This window comes from Biomphalaria glabrata, chromosome 4 (genome assembly GCF_947242115.1).
Source record: "Biomphalaria glabrata chromosome 4, xgBioGlab47.1, whole genome shotgun sequence".
Taxonomy (NCBI): Eukaryota; Metazoa; Mollusca; class Gastropoda; family Planorbidae; genus Biomphalaria; species Biomphalaria glabrata.
Window position 1 is genome coordinate 34,774,549 of NC_074714.1, and position 13,266 is coordinate 34,787,814.

Here is a 13,266-nt window from a genome sequence, read left to right on the forward strand (position 1 = left end):
AACCAACAGAAAAACTATTTAATACATGTGTATAAAAGTTCCCCATTCAGACCTTGTGGTCTAAAGTGCAGATGATGTAAAGGTCATCTGTTTCTGTGGCTTACGGATTACAAGGGTGTTATGTGGCCAGCACAACGACCAACCGCCTTAACGTTTCCAAATTAATGTCAAGCACCCATTAGAGCTGGGTGGACTCAGAGGCGCCCGAAGATCCCGAAATAAAAAATCCCAGTCTTTACCAGGATTCAAACCTGCCACCCAGGGTTCTGAAGACAAACACTTTACCTCTCAACCACGGCTCCTCCAATAGATAACATTCACTTAATCTATGTGGACATTCTTTTTCAGAAAATGCTTCTTGCCTAAAATTTTAGTGCAAATGAAATATTTTTTTCGTTCTAAAATTATTGCCTTTAGAGGTGCAGCTTAAGATCTATTGCCAGATGTCTTTTATATTTATATATCTTTGCTTTATTTTTTGCGGGGAAGATGTACTAGAAGGTCAAAGATACATAAGAGTAAGCCTACCTTTAAACTATTGACAAAGTGGTGGCTAACTTTTTCTTTACCAAAAGCATATTAACACGTTCTAAAAAAGGAACAGACAACACTTTCATAGCGGGTAAATTGATTAAAAATGAAATCTTTCAAGAAATTAATTTTTAGTGATTAATACGTTTTCTAGTTTGAAATCCAGAAAAAGAAAATAACACTGTAATTTACTTAAGGTAGCATTGTTGTAAAATTGAACTATAGATAAATTGTAACCACTGAATGTTTAAATTTAATTGACATTTTATAGTTGTTAAACAATCAATGAATGCAGTTAATTATAAAGTCTGTGTATTATGACGAAACAAACAAAAAAACACGACATTTATCTATGTGCGGGGGGGGGGGGGTGACACCCTGAGTGGTCCGCACCGGGTGACACCCACCCAAAAGTGACGCCACTGCACACACACATATATAGATAGATAAGATAAGATAATTGTATTGATCCAATCAAATGAAAATTCAGTTTGACTACAATTGACAACATCAGCGTAACTACTGTACAATAACAGTATAGATGAAAAATTCGAACAACATTCACACACGAAACACATACACATTCACAACCAGCGCTTTATGAATTTGACTTCTATATACTTCTCGATGACGACAGCTGATCTTGTAACACTCTGACCGAAAATGGGATAAAGGAGTTTTTAAATCTTTCTGTTTTAGTCCTAATAGAAAGGTGACGACCACTTCGTTCAGATCTTATGTAACAGTGGTTTAATGGGTGCAGGTTGTTCTTAAGAATCGAGAGTGTTTTGGAAAGGCATCTTTCATGAAAAAGCTCTTCAAGAGATGGTAGATGATATAGATATATATACATAATTTCAATATCATAGGCCTAAGCTCCCTTTTCCTATATAAAATTTATTGCCATTAATTGATTTTTTTTGGTTGATTCATGTATTGTCATTCTTCAAAAATTTCAACTTGATCCGATAGGGGTAATTGGGAGAAAGGTGGTGGTATCTGGGGAAGGGGGGGGGTAAATAGCTTTTTTTTTTTAATTTTTTTTTTTTGTAATTTTAAAAAGTTGTAAGATTTAATAGGAACTTAGGGCTCAAACCACTGTGCCATCGAAGTGCTTATGAAAATAGAAGGTATTAAGCGACATCCTAAACAATGGTGAGTTGATAACTTGATACAAGCTTATACATCCATTATAATGTAGGCTACATGGGCCAGAGATGCTTCCTTCTTAATTAGACATGTGTATTAGCCTTCTCTCATCCCTTTTTACTACCGATACAACCTTGAATTATTTTTACTTAAAGAGGACGTTTGTTGTAAACGCCAGGAGGATGAATTTCAAAAGCTCGGAACACAGGAAAAATGCATGGCTTTGAGGCATCGTCTCAGATCCCATGGGCTGTAGGCCTATATATAGGCCTACATATGCTATCCACGTGTTGAGGCCGCAGTTACCTATTCAAGGCTGGGGGCTGTATCAGGGCCGGCCTTAGGCGCAAAGGCATCCAGTTGGTGGAGCCTCGCACAGGACTGAAAACATTGCGAAACTTGTATTAAATTTCAAATATAGCCTACTAGCCTAGATCTAAGTCCATACTATGACTCAGGGTTTATTGACTAATTTTTAAATCTACTTATTAGATTACGTATGTAGGCCTACTAGAAGACCCTTGTTGTTATTTAAGAATTGCGTAATTTTTTCGGTGCTTATTTTTATTTGCTATTTCATTTGGGGTCACCAAATATAATTAGCATATGGCCTCCAATTACCGTCTGTGTTGTTGGCAAGTCTTGCGGATGTGACTTTCAAGACGAGGAACTTGACAATGATTGCTGAGACGATCAACGAGAAGTACCGACTTGAAAAAGACATATGAAGAAAGAGAATAGTTCTGTTATGTGTCAAGCTTTTGTTCCTAATGTAGGCTACATGATACGAGTACCTCAATGAGCCGTACAGATCAAGACAACATTGGGTCTGTGTCCAAGCCTTTGCTGAGGACTTTAAAGACCTCTGTCTATCTGCTAATACCTACGAGGAAAAATTAATCGAATCTTGAGAACTGCATAGGCCTACTGACTTTTAACAAGAACTTTACGTGCGGCGCCTCAAATGAAGATACGTGGAAATGTATGGAAGAGGAGATACCAGTAAATGTTTGGCACGGAAGATATGCCTACCTAAAAAAACTGCGTGGCAGAAGATAGAGATACCTGCAAACAGCGTGGCTGGGGAGAAACCTACAAAATGTATGGCAGAGTAGATACCAGCAAACTGAATGGTTGTTTCCTGTGACTACAAATACTTCCCAGACGTCCATCGAAAATGTCTGCTGACTTAGCGTCTTAGAACAACGGCGCTAGGACTACGTACTAGCCTACCTCCCTTTGTGTTAAGTGGCTGGCAACAGCGACCACCGTCATGAAGTCAAAGCAGTGATCACGACATGAAATAAAGATGAAAACGCTGCAAGGTGGTAAGCCTACTAATATGTTGTTAGTCAAAAGATTTTAAAATAAAAGCTTGACATTGATCGACTTTTTTTTAAAAGCGGGACATAGACCTCACGCCCGGACATTTTATGAAAAGCGTGACAGAAGGTTCAAAGCGGACTGTAACGCATAAGTCGAGAAGACTGGTTTAGAATGGCCCAGTTGGGTCCCACCCGGGTCACTGACTTCGTTGCTGCTGGGCCCCTGGTTATTGAACAAGAATGGCGTAGCCAGACTACTCTTTCAGCGGCCCTATTTTATAAACATTTTAAAATAATCAATAGGCATGGCATCAACCTGCATTACTCAGCAGTTTTTCTTATCCCGGAGTTTTCTAGAAAGTAGGGCATGCACCGCACGAATCGATGCACTCTTGTGGTAAACAGGATTTTCTTATTAACAGGATACACTAATTTTCAGATCTCATAATGATTCATCTTTTTTTTTTTTTTACTTTAAAAATACAGACGTAGATTAGGTTTTGTAAAACTCAATCCTTTCTATAAACACTTCCATTCATTGTGCCTAGACTAGATCTAGTAGCTAAAAAAAAAATATTAAAAAAAAAAAACACACAGTCACAATCCTACTATAACCTTGACGAACTTTGACCTTATTTTTCCAAGTAACGGTTAGAAATACGACGCGTCATTGTTAGTTCCGCTTTCACCCTGACCGCTGCATAAATAGAGCTGTGCTGAATTGTTAAGTCTAGTCAAGGATTTTGTTGTTACTGTTGGTATTCAGCTGTACTGCATTCTCTAATTAATAGTAAATCTATTCACTGAGTATTCTATTGTAGATCTAGTCTAGTCTAACAGATATTTTATCTTATCTTAGATCTAGTCTAGATATTTATCTGATATTATGATATATGAATATGATACAGTATCACAGTAGGTACTTCGATAAAAATTTCAAAATGATCACAATGCAATGGAACCTATTTAGTTAGATAGAGCTTGAAAAATGCTTTCCAATGATACCAATTTTATATTGCTGAGTTAATTGTGAGGGAAGTTGTTAAATTTTTAGTGGCCAAAAATGAGCCTTCTTTAGCCTTTGTAAATAAAATAAAAATCTGTGACCGAAACAACTGACAGTTGAACTTAAATTAACTTTATTATAAAAAGTCTTAAAGATATGGGGTTAAAACTTCACACTCTTTTACATTAACCAGTATTCTGTTAAAATACATTAAAAAAATAAGACCAAGCAATAAATCTTTGAAAAAAAGTGAATTAAGTGTAAAAAAAAAGCCTTCGACAAAAAATAAAAATATATGTGATTTTGTCATCATATGAGCCCAAAAGTCACAAATAAAAAGAATCAGAGATCTGTATTGTGTTTTATTTTGTTTAATTATAATTCTACTGTATTTAGATAGCTATTTATATGCATCAGATAGATAATTCTTATAAATTATAAATGAAAATAGCACTGCGCAGAAAAATATTTCCTAAAATTTAATGACTATAAGTTTCATAAACTTCATAAAAAAACAGTTTTAACCTTTTTATAGAGCACTGGCAATTAATCATTTTAAAATGCCTGAATTTAAATGCTTTAAATTTTAAAAATTAGATTGTAAATGAAAAATTTATAGCATCGGACAATAAAATAAAAAAGAAACCTTGCGATTTTTTTAGAAGTTATTAAAAGATTAAAGATACAGGCATAACACTAACAGTATAAAAATAACCTATAAATTATAATAATTATTTAAAAAAAAACATTTGTACTGTAACTGTAGGCCTAATATAATATTATAGTATAGAGATCAACTGACTACTGAGTGTATCTAGATCTAGTCTAGAATACTCTAGATTTAGATCTTGTACTCCACGGTAGACGTCTACTTTATAATTATTACCGGTATACTGAGGCTAGACTCTAGACTAAGCAGGCTCAGCAAGTTCGGGCATAGTGAGTCACAATCAAATTCAACCTAAACTAAGTTTTTATTTTAAGTTTTACTACTGATAATAATGATACTGTGACTGTCTCAGTGTCTGTGACATGTGTCTCTAGTCAGTCTAGTCACTGTAGATCTGAGTAAGAGTCTAGATCTAGTCTAGTAGTAATTGTGATAGGCAAAGGACATATATAGACTTCATTTAGAGTCTAGGTCTAGAATAGTCTAGATCTATATAATAAAGTTTATATAGGAATATAGGCTATAGGTATAGCCTATACTATAGGGTATCGGTATATAGAATAATATAGATTATAATTATATTGATCTAGATCTAGATTCATTTATTTCTTTTATTTCATTATAAATGCAATTTACTTTATTGGAATAATAATTTTATTATTATGATTTGGTTGTTATTATTTAATATAATTATTTATTACTTAATTTCTTAAATTAAAACTTAATGTTTTAAATATATCTAGTTTAGATCTAGACATAAAAAATGTAATCTTGATCTAGTCAACTAGTTAAATCTAGTAATTTGTAATTACGAGTGCCCAGTATGATTTACAATATCATGATGTGTCATGACTTTATCTATGCACTGCTGCTGCACATAATGTGACAAATAAATTTATGATTCCTCATGTCATTCTTTTAATCATTATCATTTAGCTATTTATGCCCAAGGTATAAGGGCTAAAGATATAAATTATAACTTTACCACATGCTAACTTTGTCTTTTAGTCCAGTGTGTCATCTTTAACAATGGAAGGTTGCAAGTTTGAATCCTTTTATTAATAGTCCATATATATGATGATTATATTTCATTTTTATTCTAGTCAAATGTATCTAGATTAGATTTTAGTTGTAAAGAATGTCTGTATAAATATTATTTAATTAATTGATTTTGTCATATTTTCAGCTCATATTGTTTCTGAGAAAAAATATAAACAAAAACGATGCCATCACAACTTGGATACTGGGCCATCAGAGGAGTAAGTTTTATCTATATTAAAATCTAAAAATTATTTGAAAAAAAAAAGGAGGGGAGGTATTTATTTAGACCCAGTTTTTTTTTTTTTTTTTTAAAGGTTTAGTAGCCAGATACTGAGTCTTTATAATTACAGGTCATCTTAAGACAAAATATTGATTAATAATTCTGTTCTAGCTTGCTCAGCCCATTCGTCTTCTGCTGAATTATGTTGGAGAAGAATTTAAAGATAATCGTTACATGCAGGGTGATGGTAAGTATATAGCCTACATAAGTTTATTATAGAGATGCATTATGTTGTTAATGTTTTATATCTTAGCTCTTGAAAAAGAATTGTTCTTCTATGCCACTTCAAACTCTTATCTGTACTGAAATTAAGGTAATATTTAGCTGTTTTTTATTTTTCCTAGCCCCTGAATATTCAAGAGCTGAATGGGAAAAAGTGAAATATACTCTAGGCCTGGATTTTCCTAATGTAAGACACATTTATGATGTAGATGTTAAAAGTAATGTAAACTAATACAATATTTTCCCTCAAGTTATTCAAATTTTTTATGCTGCTTTTAATTTTACAGCTTCCATATTACATAGATGATAAGGTCAAGCTAACACAGTCCAATGCAATTTTGCGTTATTTGGCTCGCAAACACAATCTGTGTATGTATAATGTTCTACTTTTTTTTTTATCTAACACTTCAAAGTTACAGTTTCAATTTTAATTGAATTTTGATGTTTTTTGTTGATGTTTTCCTTAAGAAAAGAAGAAAATGCAAGTGCTTACCATTTTTTAGAAAATGTCCACATACTTTTCTTAATCAATATTCTGGAATCATTTTTTTCCATTTTGAAAATTTTAAAGTCAATGCTATCCTGTTACTACCCTGTCCTTTTTTTTTCTCTTTCCTCATTGTTTTATACATGAAACCTCTAAGTAGACAAGATTTAATATTAGACTCAATAAAAAAATTAGGTTCGCTATATCAAGAATAAGTTGAAGTAAAAGTGAAAAGTCATTAAAAAGATTGATTAATCCTAGCTCTAGATCACTTAAGTTTAATAGAAGCTAATGGAGAAAAATTATTTCAGTGCTATGCTGTTGTTTTTTTTGCTTTAAAAGAAACTATTAAGAGATTAGTACTAGTGAAAAAATAATTTTATTTCATTAAATATGTTCATTAAATATTGTTATCTTTTAGATGTTAGGTTTGAAATAGTGATTAATTATTGCAGATGGAAGTACAGTAGTTGAACAAGCACATGTTGATCTTCTTTTGGATGTCATAATGGATGTCCGCAATGGTTTTGTCAGACTTTGTTATGGCCCTGACTTCGTAAGAATTGTTTAAATTTAACTATATCTTCAGATATAATAACAAGTAATTATCATAATTTTTTTATATTTAAAGCTGATGATCGCTTTACTAATATGGTATCAAATGACACACTTTAATGAGTTGAAAATAAGCCTCTAGTAAAATAAAACTCATCAATAAGAATTTCTCACACAGCAGCAGCTAGTGTGTGGCTGTCAAACAAAGACTTCATTTAAAATCATTTTGAGACTCACTCTGGTAAAATGTTTACATGTTATTTCTACTGCCCCCGATCTCAGATCAAGTTTTTGTACTTCACTAAACAAGAATCAATTTAAAAGGTTAACGAATGAGTTAATTATTAAGTATTGGTAATTAATTATTTTGTTTGGTATTGAATAAGGGAAAGAAATCATACTTGACAGATGTGGTGGTACAAGTTGAATTAATCCCCTTGATTCATGTTTTTCTTGTTAAAATACCAAGTTCTATTGCCAAGTATCTCACACATGCCCTATTAAGTAAAGGTCATTGTGCCAACCCTAATTCATCTTAATGATTGGTCATAGGACCTGACCAGTGGACTCTATGCTAGACTGTAGAACCTGACCATTGGACAAAAAAAACTTCAACTATATGTATTTAAGTAATTTCTTTTGAAATACTTCTGTTTTACAGAGTGAACAAGTGCGTAGCCAGTACATCGCACAAGCCAGACCTGCACTGGAATCTTTGGAAAAATATTTGGGTGACAAACAATTTTTTATTGGTGACAAGGTTTGTTGAAGTGTTTCTTGTTTTCTTTGAACATAGAAACTTAAAGTTTTAACATTTGAAATCCTTGCCAATTATTGAGCCTTTTCTTTTTAAACAAATTAATTTGCAATTCTGCCTTATTTATTGATATGTCTCTTGTGTCATTTTAGATTACTGTGTGCGACTTCCACATTTTTGAAATGTTAGATGTGCACAAACTATTGGAGCCCAGTCTGTTGGAGGAGAGACCAAAACTGAAAGCATATCTGAACAGATTTGCATCTGTGCCTGCCATAGCAAAGTATTTAGCTTCTGATGAAAACATTGTCAGACCGATCAACAATAAATCAGCCAAATTTTTGTAAGATGTTTTGTTTTGACATAAAAAAATTTGATGCATTTGGTACTGCCAATATTGTGTAGCTTTGAATTTCTTTATCTGGACAGACTGAAAGGGTAACTATATCTTGTCTGATCTTAGCAAAGTTTTGTGTCTATATATATATATCTTGCAAGTCACATTTCATGCTAGGTTTATAATTTTTCAAATACATTTTTTTATTTATATGAACATTTCATTGCTATATTGTTTTTATATTTAAAATAAAGTTGTTTTGTTAGAATTTTTTTTATGTTGCTTTAGTTTCTAACACTATAAATATTTGATTTGTTTGTATGCATTCCATATAAAAATTAAATGCTTGCAAAAAAAAAAATAGTATTCTTTTCTTCCTAAAAATGTTGGAAATTTCTGAAAAGGTAGCCTAGTGCCTAGTAAGTATGTTTGTTTTTTGTGTGTTAAGTAAAGTAAACCCTCTGGCCAGGGCCAGTAGCTCTTTTGGAAACCTTCAGGCGAGAGTTCTGATCGCTCCGCCTGCCTACTAAAATCAATCAGGCGGTGTTCTCTCAACCCTTTTATATGGCTCTGAGACATGAACAATATATAGAAAATAACCAAGACTTCTTGAGCGCTTTCACTAAAGATGCTTGCGCTCCATCATGGACATACGGTGGCAAAACCGCACTACAAACAGCGATGTCATGGGATGTCACCTTCATCTGGGTCCCCTCCCATGTTGGCATTGAGGGAAACGAAGCCGCAGACAGAGAAGCAAAGAGAGCCCTAAATCATGCGGTGTCAGGAACCCAAATTCCCTACTCGGACCTGAGACAAAGTATTGCCTCTGCCACCCATCGAGAGTGGCAGAACCGATGGGAGGCTGAGACGCACAGTAAACTCAGGCAGATTGTGGCGGATGTCAGGTGGCGGCCCACATCTAAGGGTCTGACAAGGCGTGGTAGCACGACTATGTCCAGACTTAGGATTGGCCACACCTACATCACGCACTCTTTTGTACTGAAGAGAGAGGAGCCCCCACTTTGTGAGTACTGTGACTCTCGCCTCACCGTGGAACATATCCTCGTTGATTGCCCCAGATACCAGGATGTCAGGGCGAAATATTTTAGAGTCACTAATTTAAATACACTATTTGAAAATGTCGACCCTGGGAAGGTACTGGGCTTTATCCGGGAAGTGGGGCTATCTACGAAGATCTGATTTGTGAACATGCACTATTTACATTAGATTTTAACTAATATTTAAAGTTTTACTACCTTTACTATTTTAAGTGTGAATAGACCTTGATTTTAATGATGTGACTGTATAGAATCTGGCCCTTGTTGTTTAGAGAGAGAGGGATCCTTAGGGGACTGCAGGCACGACATGGCCTAAATTGTGCCGATGTGCCTAAAATCAACAGCGATGTCATTGCGAACGCCGGTATGGACAGTATAGAGGTACTTCTTATGGTCCGACAGTTACGCAGGGCACGAATGCAGTCTTTGGAGAGCTAAAAGGTGGTTGACAGAAACGCTTCAAAGACCAGCTTTGGCATCAACTTTCCTTATCCGGCATAGAAGAGAGCACCTGGTTGCATGCGGCCTCAGAACGAGACAGCTGCAGGTTACTCACGAAGGGGCCGGGGGTTACACATTTGAGACCGAAAGAAAATCCGCTGCCGTGGACAAACACAGACGGCGAAAATAAAATCTATATCGACCACCTGCGGACAATGGTTATACTTGCCCTGAATGTGGCAAAATATGTAGGTCACAGCTGGGGCTGCGCATCCACGGGAAATACTGCATTCCTCACTAATCTTCGAACTCGAAGACAAGCCTTATTAGTAAAGTAGATGTAAAGAAATTGCGTTCTTTGATGGCAATCTATTTCTGGCCTAAGTGAGCAAAGTTTCATACTTCTATTCCGTTCAAATGTTTGTGTAATGTAAGAAGTAAGAACTGTATGCAAAAGATTCATTTCAAATTAGCCCCCCCCCCCCCCTTTTTTTTTTAACAGTTGAAAAAAATTATGCTTGTTAATATATTTAGATTATTGTTGTCACTGAATCCACACATACACACACAATCTTGAATTTCTAGGCTACTATTTTTTTCCTTTACACGTAAGCCTATTTTCAATAGTGTTTGTATGTAAGTGTCTAGTCCTACGTGACATTTAAATGCTGCATGGCCTCCCTTTGTCAAACAAACATATTTATGTCTATGCAAACCAGTTAAAACTCATTTATGTAGAATTTGTATAAGATGTAAAACTATATTTGCTTAGTGCTAGGTTATAGTCAAACTTAAATGTAAAGATTGTAGGTCATAGTTCAAACATAATTTCCTTTTAGAAGCTTTATTTAGTCTGTATGTTCTTATCGATTAGATAGTGGAAAAACTGCAAAACTACTCCAAATCAGACCTAGGTTTTACATATGGTTGGCCCTTATATGTAGTCTATTTAAGGCTAAAGTTTATTATCTCCTTCTCGTGTATCAACGAGTACGACTCATTATTCTTTCAACTAAGTTTCAGTTTTATTAGCTTCAATATTGATACAAGTACATTGCACGCCGATAGGCCTGCATTATACGACCAGCCATTGACCTATTGCCCACATGTCCTCAAACAAGAGATTTGACCACAGCGCACTCAGCACATATGAAAGATTTGTTATACAAAAAGTCCATATTTGCCTTCCTGTTCCATCCAAAGGGAGATTTAGAACTTTTGAGTGGTGAATCGGTCTCACACCCGAACCCAATGATTCAAGTTTTATGTAGCAAGCCAAATGTAAACGCTGTTAGAATCCAAAAACTAGATCATAATGGCGATGACCTTCTAGCCATTGTAAAAAAAAAAAAACGCTAGCTAATACTTTAAATCCACAGGGCTCGCAAAGACCTTCAGGCAGGGATCAATACTAGGAAAAGAAAGAAGGTAATGGATGTAAGCTTTCCACTAATGGCTTCCTTAAGGCATGCGTCTCAAATATCTTCTTCTTCTTATCTTATCTTATATAATACAGACGTTACTTCAAAAAAGAAGATGATTACGTCCTACGCGTCATGCATTTAGTCATGCATATTAACCAATGACTTAAATTCTGCCAAGTCACCGGTTTTCCTGGCTAGCTCAGGCAACCCATTCCATGCTCTAATAGCACTAGGGAAGAAGGAGTATTTGTACAAATTTGTCCTAGCATATGGGACGAGGAATGTGCCTTTATCTTTGTGTCTTTCAGAGTGGTTCAGTGTTTTATGTATGATTGCTACTTTACTTTTGAGCCTTCTGTCCTGAAGGCTTTCTAAATTTAGTGATTTTACTAAAGGTGTTACTCTAGTCAAATGTGAATATTCGTTTGTTATGAATCTCGCTGCTCTATTTTGTGTCTGTTCCAGTTTCTTAATGTTTTCTTGAGTTGAGGGGTCCCAAACGGAGGATGCATATTCTATTATTGGCCTAACCAAGGTTAAATAACATTTTAGTTTTATGTTCTTATTTGATTTATAGAAATTTCTTTTAATAAATCCTAATGCTTTGTTTGATTTTTTTGTAGTTTCATCAATATGTGGATTCCATGACAGTTTTTCATTTATTATAACACCTAGGTATTTTGCGTTTTTAGTCTGTGTTACTGGTTTGCCATGAATAAGATAAGTGGAATTAATTTGTTTTAGTTTTTTTGTTACTCTTAACAACTGACATTTTTCTGGGTGGAAAGACAAGCTCCAATTTGATTCCCATTTCTGTAATTCATCTAATTCTCTTTGTAAAATATCTGTGTCTTGTGTTGTTTTTATTGTTCTATATATTATGCAATCGTCTGCAAATAATCTGACTTTTGTTCCTGAAGTAATGCAATTTGGTAAATCATTTATGTAAATTAAAAATAGTAGTGGACTCAAGACTGTCCCTTGAGGCACACCTGAGTTTACTGTTATCGGTGTTGATTTAGAGCCATTTATTATTACAGTTTGTTCTCTCCCTATCAGAAAATCTTTAATCCACTGATGCAGTGAACCATTAATGCCGAAATATTTTAATTTTTTAAGCAAACTATGGTGGTGAACTTTGTCAAAAGCCTTAGAAAAATCTAGTAAGATAGCATCTATTTGTTCACTATTATCTAAACCTTTTGAAAAATCATCAATTAGTCCTATTAGTTGTGTTTCACATGATCTATATTTCCTAAAGCCATGTTGGTATGGTGTGAGGACATTATGTTTGTCTAAGTGGTTTATGATGTTGCTACATATTATGTGTTCTAGGATTTTACATGTGATACTGGTCTGTAGTTTACTGGGTCAGATTTTTCTCCTTTTTTTAAATAGGGGGGTGACATTAGCTTCTTTCCAGTCCTTTGGTACTCTGCCCTGGTTAAGTGAAGCCTGAAAGAGTATTTTGAACACTGGGGCTAGCTCATTGCTTAGTTCTTTGGGTAATCTAGCTGGAATACCATCAGGTCCTGACGCTTTATTTGGTTTGGTGTTGGCTAATAGTTTTTGAATTCCATTTTCTTGTTCTACTATATCTTCTATGTTGTCTACTTGGTTCAAATTCAGTAATATGTCTTTGTCTCCTGTGGCTGAGAATGCTGATGCAAAGTATTTGTTTAGGATGTTTGCTTTAGTTTCATTATCATTATGTATTATGTTATGTTCATCTTTTAATGGCGCTATGGCTGTGGTTTCCATTTTCTTAGACTTAATGTATGACCATAGGTTTTTGTTGTTATCTTTAGATATTACATTGTTTATGTATTCACTCTGCAGCTGTCTGCTTAATTTTTGGGTTAGTGTTTAATTTTTATATACTTTTTGTAAACTCTTTCTGCATTAGTTTCTTTAAATTTTCTATATAGGTTTTCCTTCTGTTTACAAAGCTTTTTTAGTCTATTATTAAACCAGCATTAA

The 13,266-nt window shown here is 34.4% G+C and overlaps 1 protein-coding gene across 5 annotated transcripts; it reads left to right on the top strand.

The window, feature by feature from the left end:
- Nucleotides 1-3,612: 3,612 nt before the first annotated feature.
- On the top strand, nt 3,613-8,630 carry LOC106080319 (glutathione S-transferase Mu 4-like). 5 transcript variants are annotated; one of them, XM_013241658.2, is made up of 8 exons: nt 3,613-3,759; nt 5,868-5,940; nt 6,114-6,189; nt 6,347-6,411; nt 6,512-6,593; nt 7,167-7,267; nt 7,928-8,026; nt 8,176-8,630. In XM_013241658.2, the coding sequence occupies exons 2-8, from the start codon at nt 5,905-5,907 to the stop codon at nt 8,368-8,370; spliced, it is 654 nt and encodes a 217-aa protein (XP_013097112.1). In that variant the 5' UTR covers nt 3,613-3,759; nt 5,868-5,904; the 3' UTR covers nt 8,371-8,630. The 5 variants fall into 5 exon arrangements, with proteins under 5 accessions (XP_013097112.1, XP_013097111.1, XP_013097113.1 ...); XM_013241657.2 differs by having other exon boundaries at nt 3,638-3,795; XM_013241659.2 differs by having other exon boundaries at nt 3,647-3,763.
- The last annotated feature ends 4,636 nt before the right edge of the window (nt 8,631-13,266 follow it).

Coding starts and splice junctions, on each gene's coding strand:
- LOC106080319 (XM_013241658.2), top strand. CDS start 5,905: ATGCCATCACAACTTGGATACTGGGCCATCAGAGGA. Junction 5,941..6,113: donor GATACTGGGCCATCAGAGGA/GTAAGTTTTATC, acceptor ATTCTGTTCTAG/CTTGCTCAGCCCATTCGTCT. Junction 7,268..7,927: donor TTTGTTATGGCCCTGACTTC/GTAAGAATTGTT, acceptor TCTGTTTTACAG/AGTGAACAAGTGCGTAGCCA.